This window comes from Lepisma saccharinum, chromosome 29 (genome assembly GCF_977018435.1).
Source record: "Lepisma saccharinum chromosome 29, izLepSacc3.1, whole genome shotgun sequence".
Taxonomy (NCBI): domain Eukaryota; kingdom Metazoa; phylum Arthropoda; class Insecta; order Zygentoma; family Lepismatidae; genus Lepisma; species Lepisma saccharinum.
In genome coordinates, this window is record NC_139257.1 from 16,812,489 (window position 1) to 16,832,315 (window position 19,827).

A 19,827-nucleotide genomic window follows, 5' to 3' on the forward strand; every position below is an offset into this window, starting at 1 on the left:
CGGTCTTTATACTTTTGGTGTCCCTTTACTTTCATTTGTAAAACTGTACTTATATTTTTGAAAGTTTGACAAGTTATGAAATGTCAATACATGTAGCTATATTTACTCTGTATGTATAATTTGATATACTTGTACATTGCAAATATTATGGTATGGTGTATCTTTATAAACACACTACAGCACAAAACCCTTGCACTCAGTTGAAAAAAAATTGATGCACTACGCTGTTCACTACAGTCTTTTGCACTGTTTGTGAAGATCAATCATTAATCAGTCGCATAGCAAGAACTGCAACCGACGTATTAGGGCCTGTGTTTTTAAATACTACATCACCATCAATCTTGAAGTCTTCATATTTGATTTCTGCGTACAGCTTCATGCCGACTTTCCGAGCGATGCTTTGCGATGCGATGCAGTCACCGGTTATCTTGGCCGCAGGAACCCCAACGAGCTTTGCTTTATCTAGACCCACCTGGACAAGATTCAGCGCCAACTTGCGGCCAGTGTGACTAGGTTTCACGCACAACCTGGACACGTTCACTAATTCATCAACGTCTAGCTTCCGGAACAAGTTCACTTTCGCTTCGGCCGCATCCAGAATAGCTCTAGCTCTGGCCACTATCTCAGGCCTACTCGCTGTGTCCTGTAGTTCATCTTTCCGTTCCAAACGGAGAAGAGTTGCTCCAACTATTTCGTTGCTTGATTCATCAACCGCGCACAAGGCTAGGTTATCCCTTAAACACTTAGCAAACTCGGGCTCGAAGAATTCCATAGATTTCCGATCCTTGTAGACTCCTATTGTGCTCGATATAAATGCATGCCTGTAGAAGTTGTCCTTGATAAACTCCAATGTTTCTGTCTCTCGTGATGGAGGAACATCTTCTATCCTCACACCATTCACGACTCTCCAGATCTTTCTATCTTCCGCCATTTTTCGAAGTTTCTACGGAATATAAATGTAAATTAATGCTGTTGGCATTACTACGTTACGCGAAATACTGGCTGAATTGTATGCTTTACAAAGACACACCGTACTGAGTAAATCTTGAGTATATCTGTCTTTAATTCAGATAAAATCTTTATTGTAAACAGCTTACATAACCTCTACTATAAACCCATCCTCAAATCCAACTGGTAAGTCCTTTTTTGTTGCTTCTCTAGAACAAATACTTCGCCAAGATATAAACATTATCACCGCAATAAAATATTGCAATTCATGAAGGAAGTGTGACGTATGATTATGTAATACAAAAAACCTTAACTATTTTGAAGATTGTGAGTCATTGCACCACACAAGATTCCAATTTTCAAGTTTCCTAAGAAGTATATAACTCTACATATTACACTTCACAAGTGAGTACAAATAACTTCTTCATAAAAATGAAAACTTAACAAGCTCTAATATGCATCTCCGCCATATTTCTATCCCCCCCCCCACGACTATGCGCAAGCGTAGATGTGCCACTTCAACAAATGTGTATTATTTCCAGTCTTTATAATTATAGGCCTGCGATTGCTGGCAGTCACCCCTATTTTGACAGTGAGCAAGTCCAGTTGGCGCATGCGCACTTCTATCCATGGTTTCGGCTAAGGCAGCCGGACAGTACATGGTCTTTATTACAACAACGTGTAGCTCAAAGAAGTGGTTATGGCACTGATAAATAAATTCTACGCTCTTAACATGATAATATATTTTTCATAAAACTGCCAAGTCTGTAGAATAATATCGAGGTATGCCATTTAAAGAGTATGTTCTATGTACATACACACCATTACTATGACGTATAAAATAACTCTCATGTGTACATGCGCAATTCATGTATCTATAGGCTAATACACATTATATAGGTATTTGGACAATTGAATTTTATTTCCTATATGCAAATAGTATAACAAGAATCTTAGGTGGAATTTATGCAGGGATATTCAACTAGCAAGATCAGGTGGTATGTGCATTTTCTGTTCAATAATGATGTGATAATTTTAATACTTAATGAAATTATTTTATCATGTACTCCCTAATTTTCGTTGTACTAACTTGACCTTTATTCGTAAAACGAGGGATTAGTAATTTTGTGCAGCTTTCTGAACGCCTCCAACAATCACCAGTCAATTCAAATTCCTACCGACAGAAATCTTAATCTCAAAAAGATGTGAATTCTGATAGATCATTTAGCTTCACAGATATCCAGTTCCAGATCAGAAAATCATATTCCATCACTTGCAACCGAGAACATTATACAATTAATTTCCTTACATTTTGAGTAATCCCTGCTTAGATGACGTCATATTGTCATCGCCCCTTGCAGGATGAGCGGAATCATTTTTGCTAAAATAATGCATGTTCTTGCGTATTTATTGTAGAGCTTTGAGAACAATTGAAGGCTTGATAACATTAATTTATGAAGTCACGATTTCTATTTTTTATTAGTGTGTGAATAAATAGGGTCGATGTTTTCATTTGTTGTATAAACATTATACTTACTAGTTTTAAGATATTACTTAATTTTCATTATTACTGTCAGAACAGTCAAAACAAAACACACACACATAAGAGAAAGAGAGAGAGAGAGAGAGAAGTGAAGGGAAGTGTCGAAAAAGATAATGGACACATAAATATATAACAGACACAGGCACACACACAAACGGAGAGAGTATGTGTTTTGAAATTACTTACACGTTCGGTCTATGCGTACTTGAAGACTTGCTACGCCAAAAGCTGAATTAAGTGGTTAGGAATAACTGGGAAGCCTCAATCTTGAGGCACTGTACACATCCAAATGTAATGTCTTGGAAACACTTGGCCTTCCAACCGAGCTTTTTGAGCCCGCACGATAAGATAAAAAGCGATCTAATATTAGGAATTCTCTTGCGGACCGACAAAAACCGCAAAGTCAGAAAGTTGGTGTAATCCTTTGCAAACTGCTCTCGAAGTTATTCTGTATACCCTTTAATAGTCAGTTAATGTGTGGGATTTGAGCTAGTGTCATGAGTTTCATGTCATTTGGCACAAGGGCGTTTTTTTAAATGTCTTGTTTGTTGTCATTTGCAATGCACGCGAAGAGGTACCACCGTTGATATGAGAAACGGCTGACTCAAACCTTGGAGCAACAGGTTGATCACGTGATTCGCCCTTATCTCTCTAGCACAATGGGCATAAGGCCTTTCATGAGCGAATAAAACATCCGACAAAGCTTTCATGGAGGATGATTTGTAACGAGGTGCAAACAGACTTTACCTGGAAACGATATTCAACGTTAATGGCCAGATATAAAGACGGACACATACACACGCATACTGAGAGAGAGAGAGAGAGAGAGAGAGAGAGAGAGAAGGAGAGAAGAGATAGATATTCACTCGGAGATTGCATGCTTGTTTGTAAGCTTCTTCATCTGGGTCTGAAGTGTCGGACCATTTTGTAGGAAATTATAACATATGATGGACCATATGTCATTTCAGGAGCAGTGATATTACGAAGCATTTTGAAAGCCTTGGGACCAATGACAGCTAACTTTTTACTTATACGTTAGGTCTGTGTGTACTTGATGACTTGCTACGCCAAAAACTTAATTACTGCGGCTTTTCTTTCATTTGTCACGTTCTGGGCAGAGCTGATCGAAAACCAGAAAATAGTCGTCGATATCTTCACTTTCTTCAATAAATTCTGTGAATGAAATGTTGTGCCATGACTTTGATACTTCAACTACATTAAATCCTTGATAGAAAGCACTAGAAGTTATGAAAGTATAACTGGAAGTTTTTAATAAACAAAGTTAATAAACTTGAGTCATAGCCTACTTGCAAGACATTGTCTTGATGGTTTGTTTTAGAAAATCTTCCTTGACACGATGTTGTGCCGATACAAGGTAACTTAATATATACTGCTGGACAAAGAAAACCGGACACCTTAATATTTGACATCTGAATTGCAATGACAGCTCACAGGTATATTACAGAATGTTTGGCAGATCATGTAGTACCATTCATAGGCTTGGACTTTGTTTATGCATTCGTACTTAATTCAGTTTCTGCAATATTTAGTTAGCCCTAAAATCAGAGCTTTTATCGACCCATTGCGTTATCACAAAAAATGCAAGTGTCCGGTTTATTTTGTCCAGCAGTATATAAGGTACCGCCATCCGAAAATTGCCGATTATGCACGAGCGCGTGACGTCTTATGGGAGGATCGGTTATGCTCGGTGCCCCTTCGGTTATGTTCGTTCCGGGCTTGGCCGAAGCAAACGGCCGCTATAATTTCTATGCGAGGTTCAGAGAGGGAAAGTGTTTTATTACTTTGAGGAGGGGGAATTATTAATTATCGAAACTTCGGGATGGTATTGAGGCATTCCTTTAATGATTAGTAACATGACTTACTGATTGAGTTGGTGTTTCAACAAGTCCACTTTATGCACAGAAAGGCTAATCGGTACTGGATCTACAGTTTAAAGCTGGATCCGAACTACTATGTCCCTCCCTCCACCGGGTATGGAACCCGGGATTCCTTGATTACAAGGCAACGACGCTACCATTGCGCCATCGGGGAGGCACTAGTAGTAACATAATTGAAAACTCGCAAACGTATTGTGAAAATACATACTTTTCAAACTTTCTGATCGATGTGTTACAAAGATAGTTGGCGCATGTTCTCATTTACCATGTCTTCATTCTATAATCATAGTATACTATAATTTTAACATGCTAAAGAAGAATTGCATGAATGAAAGAGTTGAAAAGGAAATGATCGTTTCATAGATTTATTTTGTTCATTTGTTTCACTCCGCTTTTCTTCCACTTTGGGCTAATCGCGAAGACAAGATAGTAAAATGTCACGTAATTGCCTTCTAACGACAGTAAAGGAAATTACACTTCTTGAATAAAATGTATATTCCGGTTTCATAACATTATGTACACGATATTGAGCATTGTATGAAATAAATATAATGCCCATTAGTGAAGTTTTACAACTTCGTTCAATTTAATATTTCACAAATATAATGTGCATGATTTTGTACCTTTCTACTCAGTGTAAACAATGGATGTCATACTCTCCTTTCGTAGAAAATTTTCTTTAAAACAGTAAGCTCTTTGTGGTGTAGTTGACGAACTATATACTTGTGCCACGAGCTCGGCATATAGAATAGTTTCTCCTGGTTATAGACGACTAAAATGTATTTGGAAATGTAATAGGAAAATCCAAGACAAAGTCCAAAAATGAAATTTTACTATTTAACGATTCATACCCTTGTACAGTCCTTCATTGTGATTTCTTGTAACTTATTTGCTATATTTTCATTTATGCTTCATGTATATTATCTTAACCTGTTCTAAATGTCACATGTACAAGGGAGAAATATAATTATCAACATTATTAACCTAATGTCAGTGAACATCAAGTGAAATCTAATTAATTATTATCAATTAAATGGAAAAGTTAATAGAAAAACTATTCTCTGAAGAATTAATTATGTCCTTTGAATTCGTAATTTGGCCCAAGTTTAGATTGCAGGGTGATAATCTCTTCATTACACACAAAATCGCATGACAAGATTTCGGTACATGTGTACTATGTGACTATATGTATGCCAGAAGTAGATTGCCGTTGTCATATTAGGGAATTCATGAAATTTCTACATCTCACGCCCTATCCTCAAAGGCATTATTACTGTTTGATTTTTACCATTACCTGGCTTGTCCACCGCAAAGGAATATAAATTATATGGAATTGAAAACAAAAAAATGCAGTAATAGTGGCAACATTCTCCTGACTATACGTGAGCTTACCGTGTTGTCCTTTGCATCTCGCTTTGGCTTTGCTTAATATTATCAATGAGCTAAATTTTCTGTGTGTTCGTAAATCCCTTCCTGTACGCTTGAATTAGTAGGTTAGGTGAATTAGGTTTGGTGATCTTAGCATCCAGTTTCGAGTAGGTTCGGCTTGTTAAGGGTGTTGCATTCGTATTTGTACACTTTCGCTCTTCGCTTGCACCTACACGTATTATAGCTTTAACACGCAAAACACGGTAACTTGTAAAACCTCACTTCCATATCGAAAATTAACATTTTATGGAAATTACAAACAGGACTTGCGTTTTCATCGTTAGGGGTTTTATTTACAACACAAATTTTGTAGCACGAAATGCCAATCTTACACTCTACATTCTCCTGTACGTAAAATTTCCGAAAATATGGAACTCAGAGACGCGAACATAATTAATACGAAATTAAATAAAACAAACTTTTAAACAAATTATTAGTGTAATGATGTGATTTACAATTAGAGAGAGTTCACACATATTTCATCAATTGCAAAACATCACCAAATATACCTGGCCGGCAACAAAATGAATTCGACACCCATCTTCTTAACGTAGAAAGTCCAGGTAAAGGTATACCAACTGTATTTCTCAAATAAACGTAACATTTTTTTGAAACGGCTCGAAGAGTCAACGCTTTGCTTATATCATCTTTAGTCCATAGGGATTTCGTTTTACCGTGTACTAAGTATTGTATTTGAGTGTCACTGAACACTTTCCCCAAGATATTCGTGAGTTTTCTTGTTACATTGTCGGTTAGGTTATGTTGAAGATTTTGAACTTGTTTAGTTTTTTTGGTTAAAGCAAGTTGCAAGAGCTTGTTCTTAATCTTTAACTTATTAATTTCTTTATGTAAACGTGTGTTGTTCTTCTGTAAGCGATGAATAGTGTTTTCCAACAACGAAACATTGCTAGCAGTTTCTGTACCTAAGTCTATTTTTCTTTTTTCGGCGACATAGTATTTAGCTTATTTAAGGAACGTTTCCTTATTTCATACCTTTCGTAGCGTACATCTCCACAGTCTTTATCAGCACATCCTAAAAATGATTCATGTTTTGAAGAGGAAGGTTCAGGAGAATTTGCTAAACCACATTCTCTACTATTATTTTGCACTGAAGTAATATGGTGTAATTTTAGCGATGGCACTGCAGTTGGCTTCAGTACTTTCTTTGTTGGCAAACACAGAAGTTCTGCTCTTAGATCTCGCACATAGTCTTCTTTACAAAAATGGGCACTGCACAATCTCGCATTTTTAATATTAATATTATGTTCTCGATCACAAGCACGAATCCACTGTTTACTTACACGATTATCAGCTGGAAATCTATGATATTTTATATCACTTCCTTTACTTTTTTGTTATAATTCTCACAGCTTGTTACTGCACAATTAGGCATGATTATAGGTGGAATGAACGAAACAATCTCATTTCAAGAGAAATAATACAATAAAAATATATTGAATGCGACAAAATCAATAACCTGCTTGTTCCGACTTTTGCAACGTGTTAGTAGCTAAATGTACACCGTACCAAACTTACTGCACATAGCAACGAGCACCGTAAAACCCGATCCTCCCAGATGACGTAATGCATACGTACTTCACATAGCAACGAGCACCCCCTGGTGCCGATAATCTCACCCTGAAGATACATATGATCAGAGTCTAATGTAATCCATCCAATCTTCTGTCCGCAGCGTTAAATTCAAATTTCTTAGGTCTGTGAATGGGACATGGATATGCAGGTTATTAGTATTAGAACAAGAAAGAAAATACACGTTGAATAAAGAACACATTTAATTCAAAGCTGGACGTAAGCTAGAAATATTAACATACCTTTTATCTGGACACAAAGAAAATAACATAATATATATGTTTATGGTCTCTTTCTTTTTCTTGCCAAGAAGGCCAACCCAGTAGCCATGTACTAATATGCCATGTCGTTACGTTAAGATAATATTAATATTAAAATGAACATTTTAGAGATTTATTTGACATTAAGTTTTGTATGTGTAGACAGATTTTACCAATTTAATTTTATCAATGGTTATTTAATGTACATGATCTTATTAAAGATATAGGGAAAGCAAGTAAATCTTTTGAAACTATATTTTTGGATTCAATGTCACTTTCGTTGTGAAGTGGTTCCAACACTATTTCATGGAAGTCTTTTGGCCATGATAGAAATGGACGTGTTAGGTTCTTTAGATTGGAATACTTTCTTTCCATCTACCATGTAGTCAGCGTACTTCACCTCTGACAGGGCCTCCAACCCCAACTTCCGAGCGATGCACTGCGAGTATCGACTGGTGCAGCCACTGACGACAGCACCAGCACCAAGCTCCTTTGAAACATCTACTGCCGCTGACATCAAGAGAAAACCCAACCCTTTGCCCCTGTGGGTCGGTGCCACGCACAAAGTCAGCAGATCGCCTATCAAGTCAGTGTTTAGAGCACTGAAAAGGTTTCCTGTACGCTCGAGAACGGTCTTAAGAAAGCTCAACTTCGTTTCTCGTTTTCTTCCTCTTCCTGCTTCGGAAATGTATTGGAAAATGTCGCTCTGTTTTCTTCCGTCTATGAGCATCACGCTTATAGTGCCCGCCAGCTTCTCTGTAGTTCCTTCGATGGCCACCAGGGTGACTCCCTGCGTCATCCGGCGCTTGCAGGAATCTACGAACTGCTGCACGGATAGCTGATCATCTAGGATGTTGACGGACGCGTTCAGGGGTTCCTCGCTGAGAAAATGGTTGACTAGAAGGTCGATGATTTCCTCATGGTACTTCTCTGTGGCTGCTTCTATCCTAAATTCTCCAGCGAGTAGGGGTAATTTACTGGTGGCGGACATCTCTTTCGAGTACGTTACAACCTGAAAGGTACCAACACGCGTCAGCAAACGAGTAGGGGATTTTCCACCGTGTACACACCTTAAGACCGAATCATAGGGCATAGTTCCCCAGATTGCATGTGCAATGTATCATGTTGGTCTTGCCTATTTCCTTATTAGAATAATATGACATAAATACAAATATTGCATAGTTCGAGACTATTGTTTTGTACATTTTTGTGCTTGGTCCTTAGTATTCTTTAATCTAAATAATAATTTTGGACATTGGATATGTTCATTAGCGTGCTTCACGTTCACTGAAAAATTATACGAAGCACATAAGACGACAAACTTAAAAAGCATAAAATGATAATTCTCATGTGTAGATACGTTACAGAGAAGGCGACTCGTGTAGCTAACATACGTACTACACACGTATTTAGCAAATTGAATTATATCCTACCTGTGTGTGGAAAATAGTCCACACGATCAGTTGGTATATGGATTTTACACAGAATAGTATTGTGATAAAGTTAATAGTTTTATGCCATAACTAGCGTTGAACTAACTTTCGGAAGCCTTAATTCGGAAAAAGAAGGTAAGTCATTTTGTGAAGCTTTTCGAGGGCCTCCAGCTAACATCGTCAGTAAATTCCAATTCCTACTGACAGAAACCTTAACCTCAATAAGGTCCGAATTCTGGTAGCTGATTTAGCTTCACAGAAATGTATTTCCAGATCGAAAAATCCATTGCTTCACTGTTAGTCAACTTGTAACCGAAAGTAGTATTCAATAAACTTCCCTGAACTTCGAGTAATCCCTGGTCAGATTACGCCATGTTGGGATCACCTCTTGCACGATGGTTGCATCTCTTCCGCTACGATGATGACTGTGTCAGTGTTGCGGATCTCTGAGAACTTATGTCACTATTCTATTATTTAATTATTCGTTCGAATAAATTATGTCGGTGTTTGGGTAAATGTCTGTTATATCGGAGACACGTTTCTATCGGATATTTTCAGTTTTAAATGGTTCGTACTTACTAATTGTGTATTGCGGAACATAGTTGAAGGTGCCATTATGCTTTTTACTCGAAAATAACTTCGATTTTTCACATTACGAGTAATTCTTTTGGGTCCTTTCTTCCGTTGCGGAACATACAATATGGCGCGCACAGCTGTGGATCATAGCGGGTCGTGCTTGTGTTTTGTCGATTTGGAGTGGGTATGCAATGTTTCAACCTTCTTAACCGAAAAATACCTACTTTCGTGTTCATTATGTCATCACAAACCATTGACGGATAGCCCCAAAAACCATTCACTTAGCCCCACGAACCATTTCCGGCAAGGCAAGGTTAGGTTAGGTAAGCATAGTTAAAAAAAATTAAATTCTGGTAAAAAAAAAGGCACTTTTGGAAACACTGGTGAGACTGCGTGACTTTCGACGCTCGCGCCATCTGCAGGTACATAATGGAAACAACGGCATAATGTTGTCGCTTTGCACAAAATGCAAGTTTATTATATCAAAAGTGCTTATTTCTTGTTGTGCAGCATTCTACGGTGAGAAAATACCTCCACGAACTTTCAAAATACTACAGAAACTCATTTCCGTAAGTAGTTTCTTTTGTAAAAATGAAGAAATGTGTCTCTGATATAACAGACATTTACCGGTGTTTGCATCTGGTGCATAAACTGTTACAGCTATAGTGGTAAGATATTAGGCTTAGTGGACTTCACAGTAACTACTTTATAGTTTTATCTCGATTTATGTGTCTATGGAAGTCAACAATTGATATATTTTTAACGTTGCGATATCACCCATATCTCTTGACCTTGAAATTTAAAATGTATTAAAGTGAAAGTTAGGCAAAATATCAATATTCTAGATTCAATTCGATTATCTATTCTATTCGATAATCGAAGTTAAGATAACGACTAGTCTGAAACAGATAGTGATTGAATGATAACATTTATAGGTTAGGTTGCGGGCCTACCCGATGGCGTAGTGGTAGCGTCGTCGTCTGTAATCAAGGGGTCTCGGGTTCGATACCCAGTGGAGGCATATAGTGGTTCGGATCCCACTTGAAATGTAGGTCCAGTCCCGATTAGCCTTAAAGTGCATAAAATGGACTTAAAACTCCAACTCAATCAATAGGCTAGGCTAGGTTTAGCTCATCTTGGTCAAGTTGGTTCGAATAACATTCTTGGAGCAAGTTCAATTTGTGAACAAACTGTTATTCATTAATTTGGATTACTTTACTTCGCATTTCTGCCACTTTTGGCTTTCACGAAGATGAAGGTGAGTGATGCTGTGATGAAATTGATGATGGTGCATTCAGAGAACACCATGTCCAGGGATTCGAACCCGGATCTCCTGGCGTCGCAGCGCTGTGCTATCTACTCCACTACGGACGTCGGCAGAAACAAATCTTATGTAGTGTTGCATTAGTATTGTCTAAATAGTCAAATGAATAGGCTTACCATACGTCCGGGATTAGCCCGGACAGTCCTGGTTTTGTAGTTCTGTCCGGGGTGATGTCTGGGTTTTGAGAATCTGAACATGAAAATAGCTACCGGTATTGAATATTCACGACCAATTTTTAAGGTGTTTTAAAATACTGATATTTCATGTACCAACATTTCTAAGATGGTTGAGTTTGCTATGTCTTAGCCTGGAACATCTGCTCCAGTTGAGAGAGTATTTTCAATTATGGGGAATATTTGGCCTGCAGAAAGAGGTAGACTTCTAGTATCCACTGTTAAACATGTGCTGAATGTTAAAATTAATTCAGAACTTTCATTTTGTGAATTTTATGATGTTATTAAAACACACAAGCCATTTCTGAAAAAAAGTCATGTCTAGTGAAAAGTTCAACTGAGTCAACTAACAGAACAGAGAACAGAGAGGATTCCTAAACATCAGACAATGTATTATTCAATTAAACATTTGAAAATTAATTGATTGATTTTAAAAAAATAATGTTAATTTTTCTTGTTCAATTTATGGTTTAATGTTGCAATAAAATGTTAAGGCCTTTAAGTTTTTTGTAAAAAAAAAACCTGAAATTCAGCAGTAACGAGTTGATCGCGAATATATCCTGGGCCCAAAAAAATGTGGTAAGCCTACAAATGAAGAGCGAGAGAAAGAGAACAGACACAAGAGAGCGAGAGTCAAAAAAGATAACAGACACATAAAGACAACGGACACAGACACAAACACACAGAGAGAGTATGTTGAATTTCTACTTACACCTTAGAACTTGGAAGAGACTTGCTGTGCCGAAAGCTGGATTATGGGGTCAGGAATAAGTTAATCTTGTTCTGCACGTATCCAAATATAATGCACTCCTGGAAGCACTTGACCTGGCAACCAAGCTGTTTGAGCATGCACGATAAGATAATGATGATGTAACGTTGAGTATTCTGTTGCTGGCCGACAAAAACGGCAAAGTCAGAAAGTTGGTGTAATCCTAATAAAATACTCGTGAAGTTACTTTCCATATCCTATAACAGCGGTAAGTGTGTGCGACATGAGTGAGAGTCATTTGGTGCCAGGCTGTTTTGCCATTGTCTTGTTTGTTGCCATTTGCATAGACTCACGCTGGGTTGATAGTGCCTTGCTCTGCAGACCTGGCAGATGGGATACAGCTAACTCGAACCTTGGAGTATCACGTGATTCGCCCTTATCGCGCTAGCACACAGATCTCGAAACTCACCGAGCCTTTGAGATACAGGGTGCTCCATTTACAACACAACCCGGAGTTGGGGATAGTACAACTTTTGAACCGGAAGTGGTACACATATAATCCTTATACCAAATTGAAGCCTTCTTCATGCATATACTTTTAAACCGGGGAAGAATGATTGGATTTCATTAGCATCCACGCAGTGTTGCCAGATGTAAGGGGAAGGTAAATGAAATGTTTTACAAGGCATGAAAAATTGTGCACAACACACATGCATGGACATGCCGTCGGTAATTTTCAGTTTGGTTAGGTGGATTAGCTCGACATCTATGGCAGTGAAAAAATAAAAGTTCATTTCTACCGATAGCCAATCGGATGAGGCGTCTTTAAGGGGGAACTAGGAAAATCGTTGTTTTTAGAAATTAAGACTGTGCATTGGCAACACTTCTGGTGTTTCAGTGCCACAAAAGATGTGCTCCGAAAATGTATACATCATGCAATTATTGCAATTACTAAAAACAATAGAAAAGAAACTTGGAAATTTTCATGAAAATAGTGTTACTTACATACACCTGCAAACCATGCGATGAGATTACATTTTCCCCCCGCTTGGAAAGAAACAGAGGAAAAACCAGTCGTGTCCCACATTTTAAAATACATGACGCGTTACCAATCGTAGATTGATTTTTTTACGATCCTTTGTTGGTTTATAAAAAAACTTTAAAATATGTAATGATTTTTTCAGCTCTAAAACGCCAGGGGGCTCTGGTTCGAATACCGACATGAGCATGTGTTTTCTTTTCAAGTGTCCTTTCATCAATTCCATCATATCATCACTCATCCTCATCGTCGCCATTACCCAAAAGTGTCATAATTCATTGATTTGGTGTTTCAAGTTCACTTTATTCTCAGTAAGGCTAATCGGGACTGGTCTACAGTTTAAAGTGGAATCCGAACCACCATGTGACTCCACCGGGTATCGAACCCGGAACCCTTTGGTTACAAGGCAACGATGCTACCACTGCACCATCGGGGAGGCCTGAAAGAGTCCGTGTCGCTTGCGCCGAGGCTTCTTATCAGTTCATTTCCGCCGCGACATATGTCAAGACCTTCCTTGGTGGGTTTTCCCACAATCCTGAGTGTCATTACCGCTGCGCGCATGTGTTTTTATGACGTTGCCCAGCTCCAGCTGTGTTCATCTTCGATTGAAAAGGAAGGTGATTGGTAAATGAATGTAAGATGAAAGTATATATGAGGTATATACATTGGGAAATTAGTATTTATGTAAAATTGAGACTTGAGAGAGACGACAAGATGGCTGAGAATATGGAAATGATAGAAACAACGCGTGGAATGCCTTCGAGCATTTGCATACCTACAAGAATTCAAATAACGTTTGTATTGTTGTTGTGCAAGTGTATCCAAATATTGTGTTTATATATACGTAGTTATTACTTATATAATGTTTGCAAAAAATACACTGTATTTATAATGTTTTTGACGATTTTATGTAGTGTATAATAATGTGTAATGTAATGTGTAATGTATAATAATGTGCCCATAAACACACGTGCGCCCGGCGGTGATGACACTCTGGATTGTGGGAAAACCAGCCGAGGAAGGTCTTGACATATGTCACGGCGGAAATGAACCGATAAGAAGCCTCGGCGCAAATGACTCGGCGCAAACGACACGACACCGGCCTGAAAAATGTCATAAAAGCTAGGCTAAACAACAAAAGTACAATCAAATCAAATCCAATCAAATTATTATTTTTAATTTCTCTGCAACATATAGAGGCTGTCATTTCTTAAAGAAAGTTCAAACCATGTACATACTTTTTTTTTTCTCACGTACACAGCAGAATTTAAAAACTTGCCCCTAATCATCACCATCTTGCTTCTTACCTTGTTAATAAGGATGACACTAATTTTCATCCACAATATTTGTTAGGTTAGATATACGGAATAGGATGTCCCAGATATTCGAACAAGTTGTCCAAATGTCCATTTATCGGAATATGCAGATCTTTCTGCCAAAGCTTAACTCAAATATTGCCGCTCTTATCTGCAGTCTAGCCAAACACTTCACGAGCTACTGGAAATGACCCCGCGAGCTACAGGTAGCTCGCGATGGGCAGCTTCAGATCTCTGCTCTAGCATAATGTGAATAAGACCTTTCATGAGCGAATAAACACCCGTCATTAGAAGGAAAAGACTTCCATGGCGGAGGATTTTTAGCAAGCCGAAAATTAGATAGGATTTACACTCATTCACGCATCCCCCCCCCCCACACACACACATACACACAGAGAGAGAGAGAGATATAGATGGAAGCTCGCAGCTGTGTTGTGACCTGTCCATCTAGCTTTGGTATTACCCCTTCATCCATCTCTTCTAGGGACTTCCCGACGGCGTAGTTGGCAACGTCGTCGTCTTACAACCAAGGGGTAGCGAAGGAAAGTAATTTAATAAACCAATTTTCTAACATACTCTCCGTTTGGAGGGATGTAGGACAGGCTGGGAAAAAGTTTCTCTCTCACACACTTTATTCTGCTTTTTATCTCACTTTATCCTTCCGTTTGGGCTATTTTACGCCACTTTTCTATCTTCCGTTTGGGCTATTTTACGCCAATTTTCTCTTTTCCGTTTGGCTATTTTACGCCACTTTAATATCTTCCGTTTGGGCTATTTTACGCCACTTTAATATCTTCCGTTTGGGCTATTTTACGCCACTTTTCTACCTTCGGTTTGGGCTATTTTAGCCCACTTTTCTATCTTTTGTTTGGACTAATTTAAGCCACTTTTCTATCTTCCGTTTGGGCTATTTTACGCCACTTTTCTATCTTCGGTTTGGGCTATTTTACGCCACATTTCAATCTTCCGTTTGGGCTATTTTACGCCACTTTCCTATCTTCCGTTTGGGCTATTTTACGCCACTTTTCTAACTTCCGTTTGGGCTATTTTACGCCAACTTCCTCTTTTCCGTTTGAGCTATTTTACGCCAATTTTCTATCTTCCGTTTGGGCTATTTTACGGCACTTTTCTATCTTCCGTTTGGGCTATTTTAAGCCACTTTTCTATCTTCCGTTTGAGCTATTATACGCCACATTTCTATCTTCCGTTTGGGCTATTTTACGCCACTTTCCTATCTTCCGTTTGGGCTATTTTAAGCCACTTTTCTACCTTCGGTTTGCGCTATTTTAAGCCACTTTTCTATCTTCCGTTTGGGCTATTTTACGACACTTTTCTATCTTCGGTTTGGAATATTTTACGCCACTTTTCTATCTTCCGTTTGGGCTATTTTACGACACTTTTCTATCATCCGTTTGGGCTATTTTACGACACTTTTCTATCTTCGGTTTGGGCTATTTTACGCCACTTTTCTATATTTTGTTTGGACTATTTTAAGCCACTTTTCTATCTTCCGTTTGGGCCATTTTAAGCCACTTTTCTACCTTCGGTTTGGGCTATTTTAAGCCACTTTTCTATCTTCCGTTTGGGCTATTTTACGACACTTTTCTATCTTCGGATTGGGCTATTTTACGCCACTTTTCTATCTTCCGTTTGGATTATTTTACGACACTTTTCTATCATCCGTTTGGGCTATTTTACGACACTTTTCTATCTTCCCTTTGGACTATTTTAGGCCACTTTTCTATCTTCCGTTTGGGCTATTTTACGCCACTTTTCTATCTTTGGTTTGGGATATTTTACGCCACTTTTCTATCTTCCGTTTGGGCTATTTTACGGCACTTTTCTATCTTTGGTTTGGGCTATTTTACGCCACTTTTCTATCTTCGGTTTGGGATATTTTAAGCCACTTTTCCATCTTCGGTTTGGGCTATTTTACGCCACTTTTCTATCTTCGGTTTGGGATATTTTAAGCCACTTTTCCATCTTCGGTTTGGGCTATTTTACGCCACTTTTCTATCTTTGGTTTGGGCTATTTTACGGCACTTTTCTATCTTCCGTTTGGGCTATTTTACGCCACTTTTCTATCTTCGGTTTGGGATATTTTAAGCCACTTTTCCATCTTCGGTTTGGGCTATTTTACGCCACTTTTCTATCTTCCGTTTGGGCTATTTTACGGCACTTTTCTATCTTTGGTTTGGGCTATTTTACGCCACTTTTCTATCTTCGGTTTGGGATATTTTAAGCCACTTTTCCATCTTCGGTTTGGGCTATTTTACGCCACTTTTCTATCTTCGGTTTGGGATATTTTAAGCCACTTTTCCATCTTCGGTTTGGGCTATTTTACGCCACTTTTCTATCTTTGGTTTGGGATATTTTACGGCACTTTTCTATCTTCCGTTTGGGCTATTTTACGCCACTTTCTAATCTCGTGGACTAATCGCGATGATAAGAATGACTGGTGATAAGTTAAAAGTGAAGAAAGGGCAGTCAGAAAACACACATGGCGGGACACAAGCCCCATTGTCTGAGGGTCCAGAGGTCAAAGACTCAAGAGTTGGAAAAATGCAGTCAGTTCATGATGTAATGCGTGAAGGAGAGATTGGCAAATATTGGCGCTGACAAGTAAGCTTAAGGCCGAATCACACGGAACTGGAAATCCAGTTAATTGGCGCTGAACTGGCTACCTGCCCGGATGTGATGGCTGCTTGACTAGTTTGACATGATCTAATTGATACTGGCTTTCCTCGACTGGATTCTGTGAAACAGCCAATCAGAGCAAAGTTTGGCCATGTGAAGCTAATCTGTGAGTTTGCAAAGGGGAGTTCTTTTGTCTGTGGTTTCGGAGTGTTGGCTGTTTTTGTTAGTTTCTTGATAAAAAGAAAGGAAAAATATGACGTGCAGTGCATTCGTTTTCATTTCGTTAATATTTAGGCCGAAAATGAAAATCCTTATTATTACAAGTGTATTAAATTAAATGTTTGATTTTTTTAAAAATGTGAATGAATCCTGCGAATCTCATGTATGAATATGCATACCCAAGTTAATTAAGAAGCGTGTTCGATACGCATTGATTACCATTTTTTTTTCGAGCCAATCTTCAGCCCATACTTTCCTTTTTTAAATTTTTATTTTTATTTTTTAATAAAAGCACAAATCAATAATTCTCCTACAACACTCTTCAAATTGCTCGTCCATCTTTACAGATTGTCTGCTCTGCGAAATGTCTTATGGGAAGAAAAGTCTATCGACAAGTACAGTAACAAGTATCGTGTGAGGCGAAAACTAGCGAATGGGTATCCAGTCCAGCACCAACTAAGGCATTCCTACTGGAAATCCAGTTCCGTGTGATTCGGGCTTTATTGTGCTAACTGGGACACGTGAAGCAGACATTTTTCAATATGGCGACCATGTTCTATATTAAATGAACATGTTGGATCATCCCACCTCCCCCCAAAATTATATACAAGATAGGCCAAAAGTAGCCTTGCACTGAGTAGGTAGGTATGTTCAATACTGTTCATGCATATTTATTTAACGCTTCACTTACCTTTTTAACACAGTTTAATCTCGTAAGAATAGTGGTTTAGAATTATTTTGAAAAATTGCATCAAAAACGTGAAAAGAATAGTGAAACAACTATAAGGCTGTATACTATCACAAAATCCACTGAGAACTAAATTTTTGGATTCTGACTGAACTACATATGGTGCTGGATTCAGTTATTGAGTATCAAACCCACGTACCTTTAAGATCTTCAGACAGAGGTCACCACTAGCTATGAATCGGGTTGACAACAGAGCAGCAAGAAGCAGAATGACCGGATGAGTGACGAAATATGCGAAAGCTGTTGCGCAAGAGTGACCTTTGTCACATGAAGGACAATATTCAAAATAGCTCGATATTGCTTCAACTGCATCTCGACAAGCGTCGTGGTTCCATTCGCGCTGGATATTTGCACTGTTGGCCTAAGGAGCAAATGTGGAGGAAGGATAACGACGATGCAGTAATGATAATCAGTATCTTCCGTGGCGAAGTGGTCTGCGGAGCCAGAGGTTTAGACCCTGGTCAAGACATGGATGAATCGTTGTGTTTGTCCCATCATCCATTTCAACTGTTCACCATTCATCTTCGGGTAATAAGAGCTGATCTTTTGACCTGTAACCCGAATGTGTCAAACTAACGAGAGACTAGCGCCTGGACAGCCAGTATAATTTTCTGTGGGTCTCGTGCTGTGTTGTTCATGTATGTTGTGATTGTCCATTCATCCATTTCATCTTATCATGTTCATTCCCATCATCAACATTAGCCAAAGTGGAAGGAAAGCGACTTAAAATTAACAAATCAATCACTCTATCAACCATTCATCCTCATTGTCGCTATTATTCCAAGAGATAGAAATACTAAATAAACTCAAAATAGCAAACGTATTTATCATTCTCTAGCCCAATGTACATAAGCCCCAATCCCACCACTCACTCACTCACATAAACGTTCTCCATGAAGGAAGCCCCGGAGGGAAAAAATGCTGTATTACGAACACCATTAAATTGTCTGTAAACACCGACCTTTTTGGACGGCCGTTTCAGACGACAAAAAATGTCTATATTGTTTCTCACAGATCAAAAATATCCGGTAAATTTCTCGTATCGGACAAACGGATTTCTTCAAATTTACAAGAGAAATTACTTACCGAATGCAGTTTCTTTATACTTGTGGAAGTTCGGGGAAGTGTTTTCTTGCATCATTCATTGAAATTGGCCGGTAAATAATCTATTTTTCGATATAAATGTGTGACCGATGCACGAAAGCTCTTGCATCCATTTACTTCCAGGTGGATGTAGCCTGTGTGCGATGCCGTAATCCCGGTCAGTGTTTCCAAACACGTGTTTTTGTAACTGAAGAAGGCACGTTTCCGCAAATGGTTTGTGGGGCTATGTGTCAATGGTCTGTGGGACTATGCGAGAATGGTGTGTGGGGCTATGCATATTTTTTTCGAAACCAATTTTTCACTATTGTAACCTATGTGTGACCCTACCTAACCTTACCGGAAATGGTTCGTGGGGCTATGTATGAATGGTTCGTTGGGCTATGCGACAATGGTTTGTGGGGCTACGTAGGTATTTTTGGGTGCAGTGGGGTGGAAACACTGCATGGCGAGTACGATAGTGAAACTGTGACCGCCATTTTGCTACTTACCGAAGGCAAAAAGAAACGAAGAAAACTTACTCGATATGTCGCAAATAGAGCTTATTTCCATGAAATAATCGAAATGCCACTTTCAGCAATATTTCTCAATGCAGAATACGTAAGTACGAATATTCAAATTAAATGAACTAGCAAATTTCAGCCGTTTGTCCGATACGAGAAATTTACCAAAATATCCAGATGAATCAGTTCCTAGTTGGAAAACCTGATTCAAACAACAATGACATCTACATAATTAGATTCAGTCCAGATTTTGTATTCAGTACGAAAATGTCTACATCGTAACTGCTTTAATAGGATAAAATGTTTAGATGTGTAACAATTATTTTGAGTTTGGCATGCTTGTTGTTGACAATGGAAAATGACGTTGCTAGGGAACTTAAAG

At 38.5% G+C, this 19,827-nt stretch overlaps 3 protein-coding genes across 3 annotated transcripts in view; all 3 read right to left on the reverse strand.

Annotated features, from left to right (window-relative positions):
* Positions 1–19,827, reverse strand: part of LOC145981268 (arylalkylamine N-acetyltransferase 1-like) — a 127,084-nt gene that overhangs the window by 16,200 nt on the left and 91,057 nt on the right. The gene's annotated exons all lie outside the window — the stretch shown is intronic.
* On the reverse strand, positions 31–2,961 carry LOC145981271 (arylalkylamine N-acetyltransferase 1-like). The gene is made up of 2 exons (XM_083114429.1): positions 2,678–2,961; positions 31–943 (listed from the first exon to the last, which is right to left on the reverse strand). The coding sequence occupies exon 2, from the start codon at positions 929–931 to the stop codon at positions 260–262; it is 672 nt and encodes a 223-aa protein (XP_082970555.1). The 5' UTR covers positions 932–943; positions 2,678–2,961; the 3' UTR covers positions 31–259.
* Positions 7,593–12,260, reverse strand: LOC145981269 (arylalkylamine N-acetyltransferase-like 2). Its single transcript, XM_083114427.1, has 2 exons — positions 11,886–12,260; positions 7,593–8,679 (listed from the first exon to the last, which is right to left on the reverse strand). The coding sequence occupies exon 2, from the start codon at positions 8,656–8,658 to the stop codon at positions 7,972–7,974; it is 687 nt and encodes a 228-aa protein (XP_082970553.1). The 5' UTR covers positions 8,659–8,679; positions 11,886–12,260; the 3' UTR covers positions 7,593–7,971.

Coding starts and splice junctions, on each gene's coding strand:
- LOC145981271 (XM_083114429.1), bottom strand. CDS start 931: ATGGCGGAAGATAGAAAGATCTGGAGAGTCGTGAATGGTGTGAGGATA.
- LOC145981269 (XM_083114427.1), bottom strand. CDS start 8,658: ATGTCCGCCACCAGTAAATTACCCCTACTCGCTGGAGAATTTAGGATA.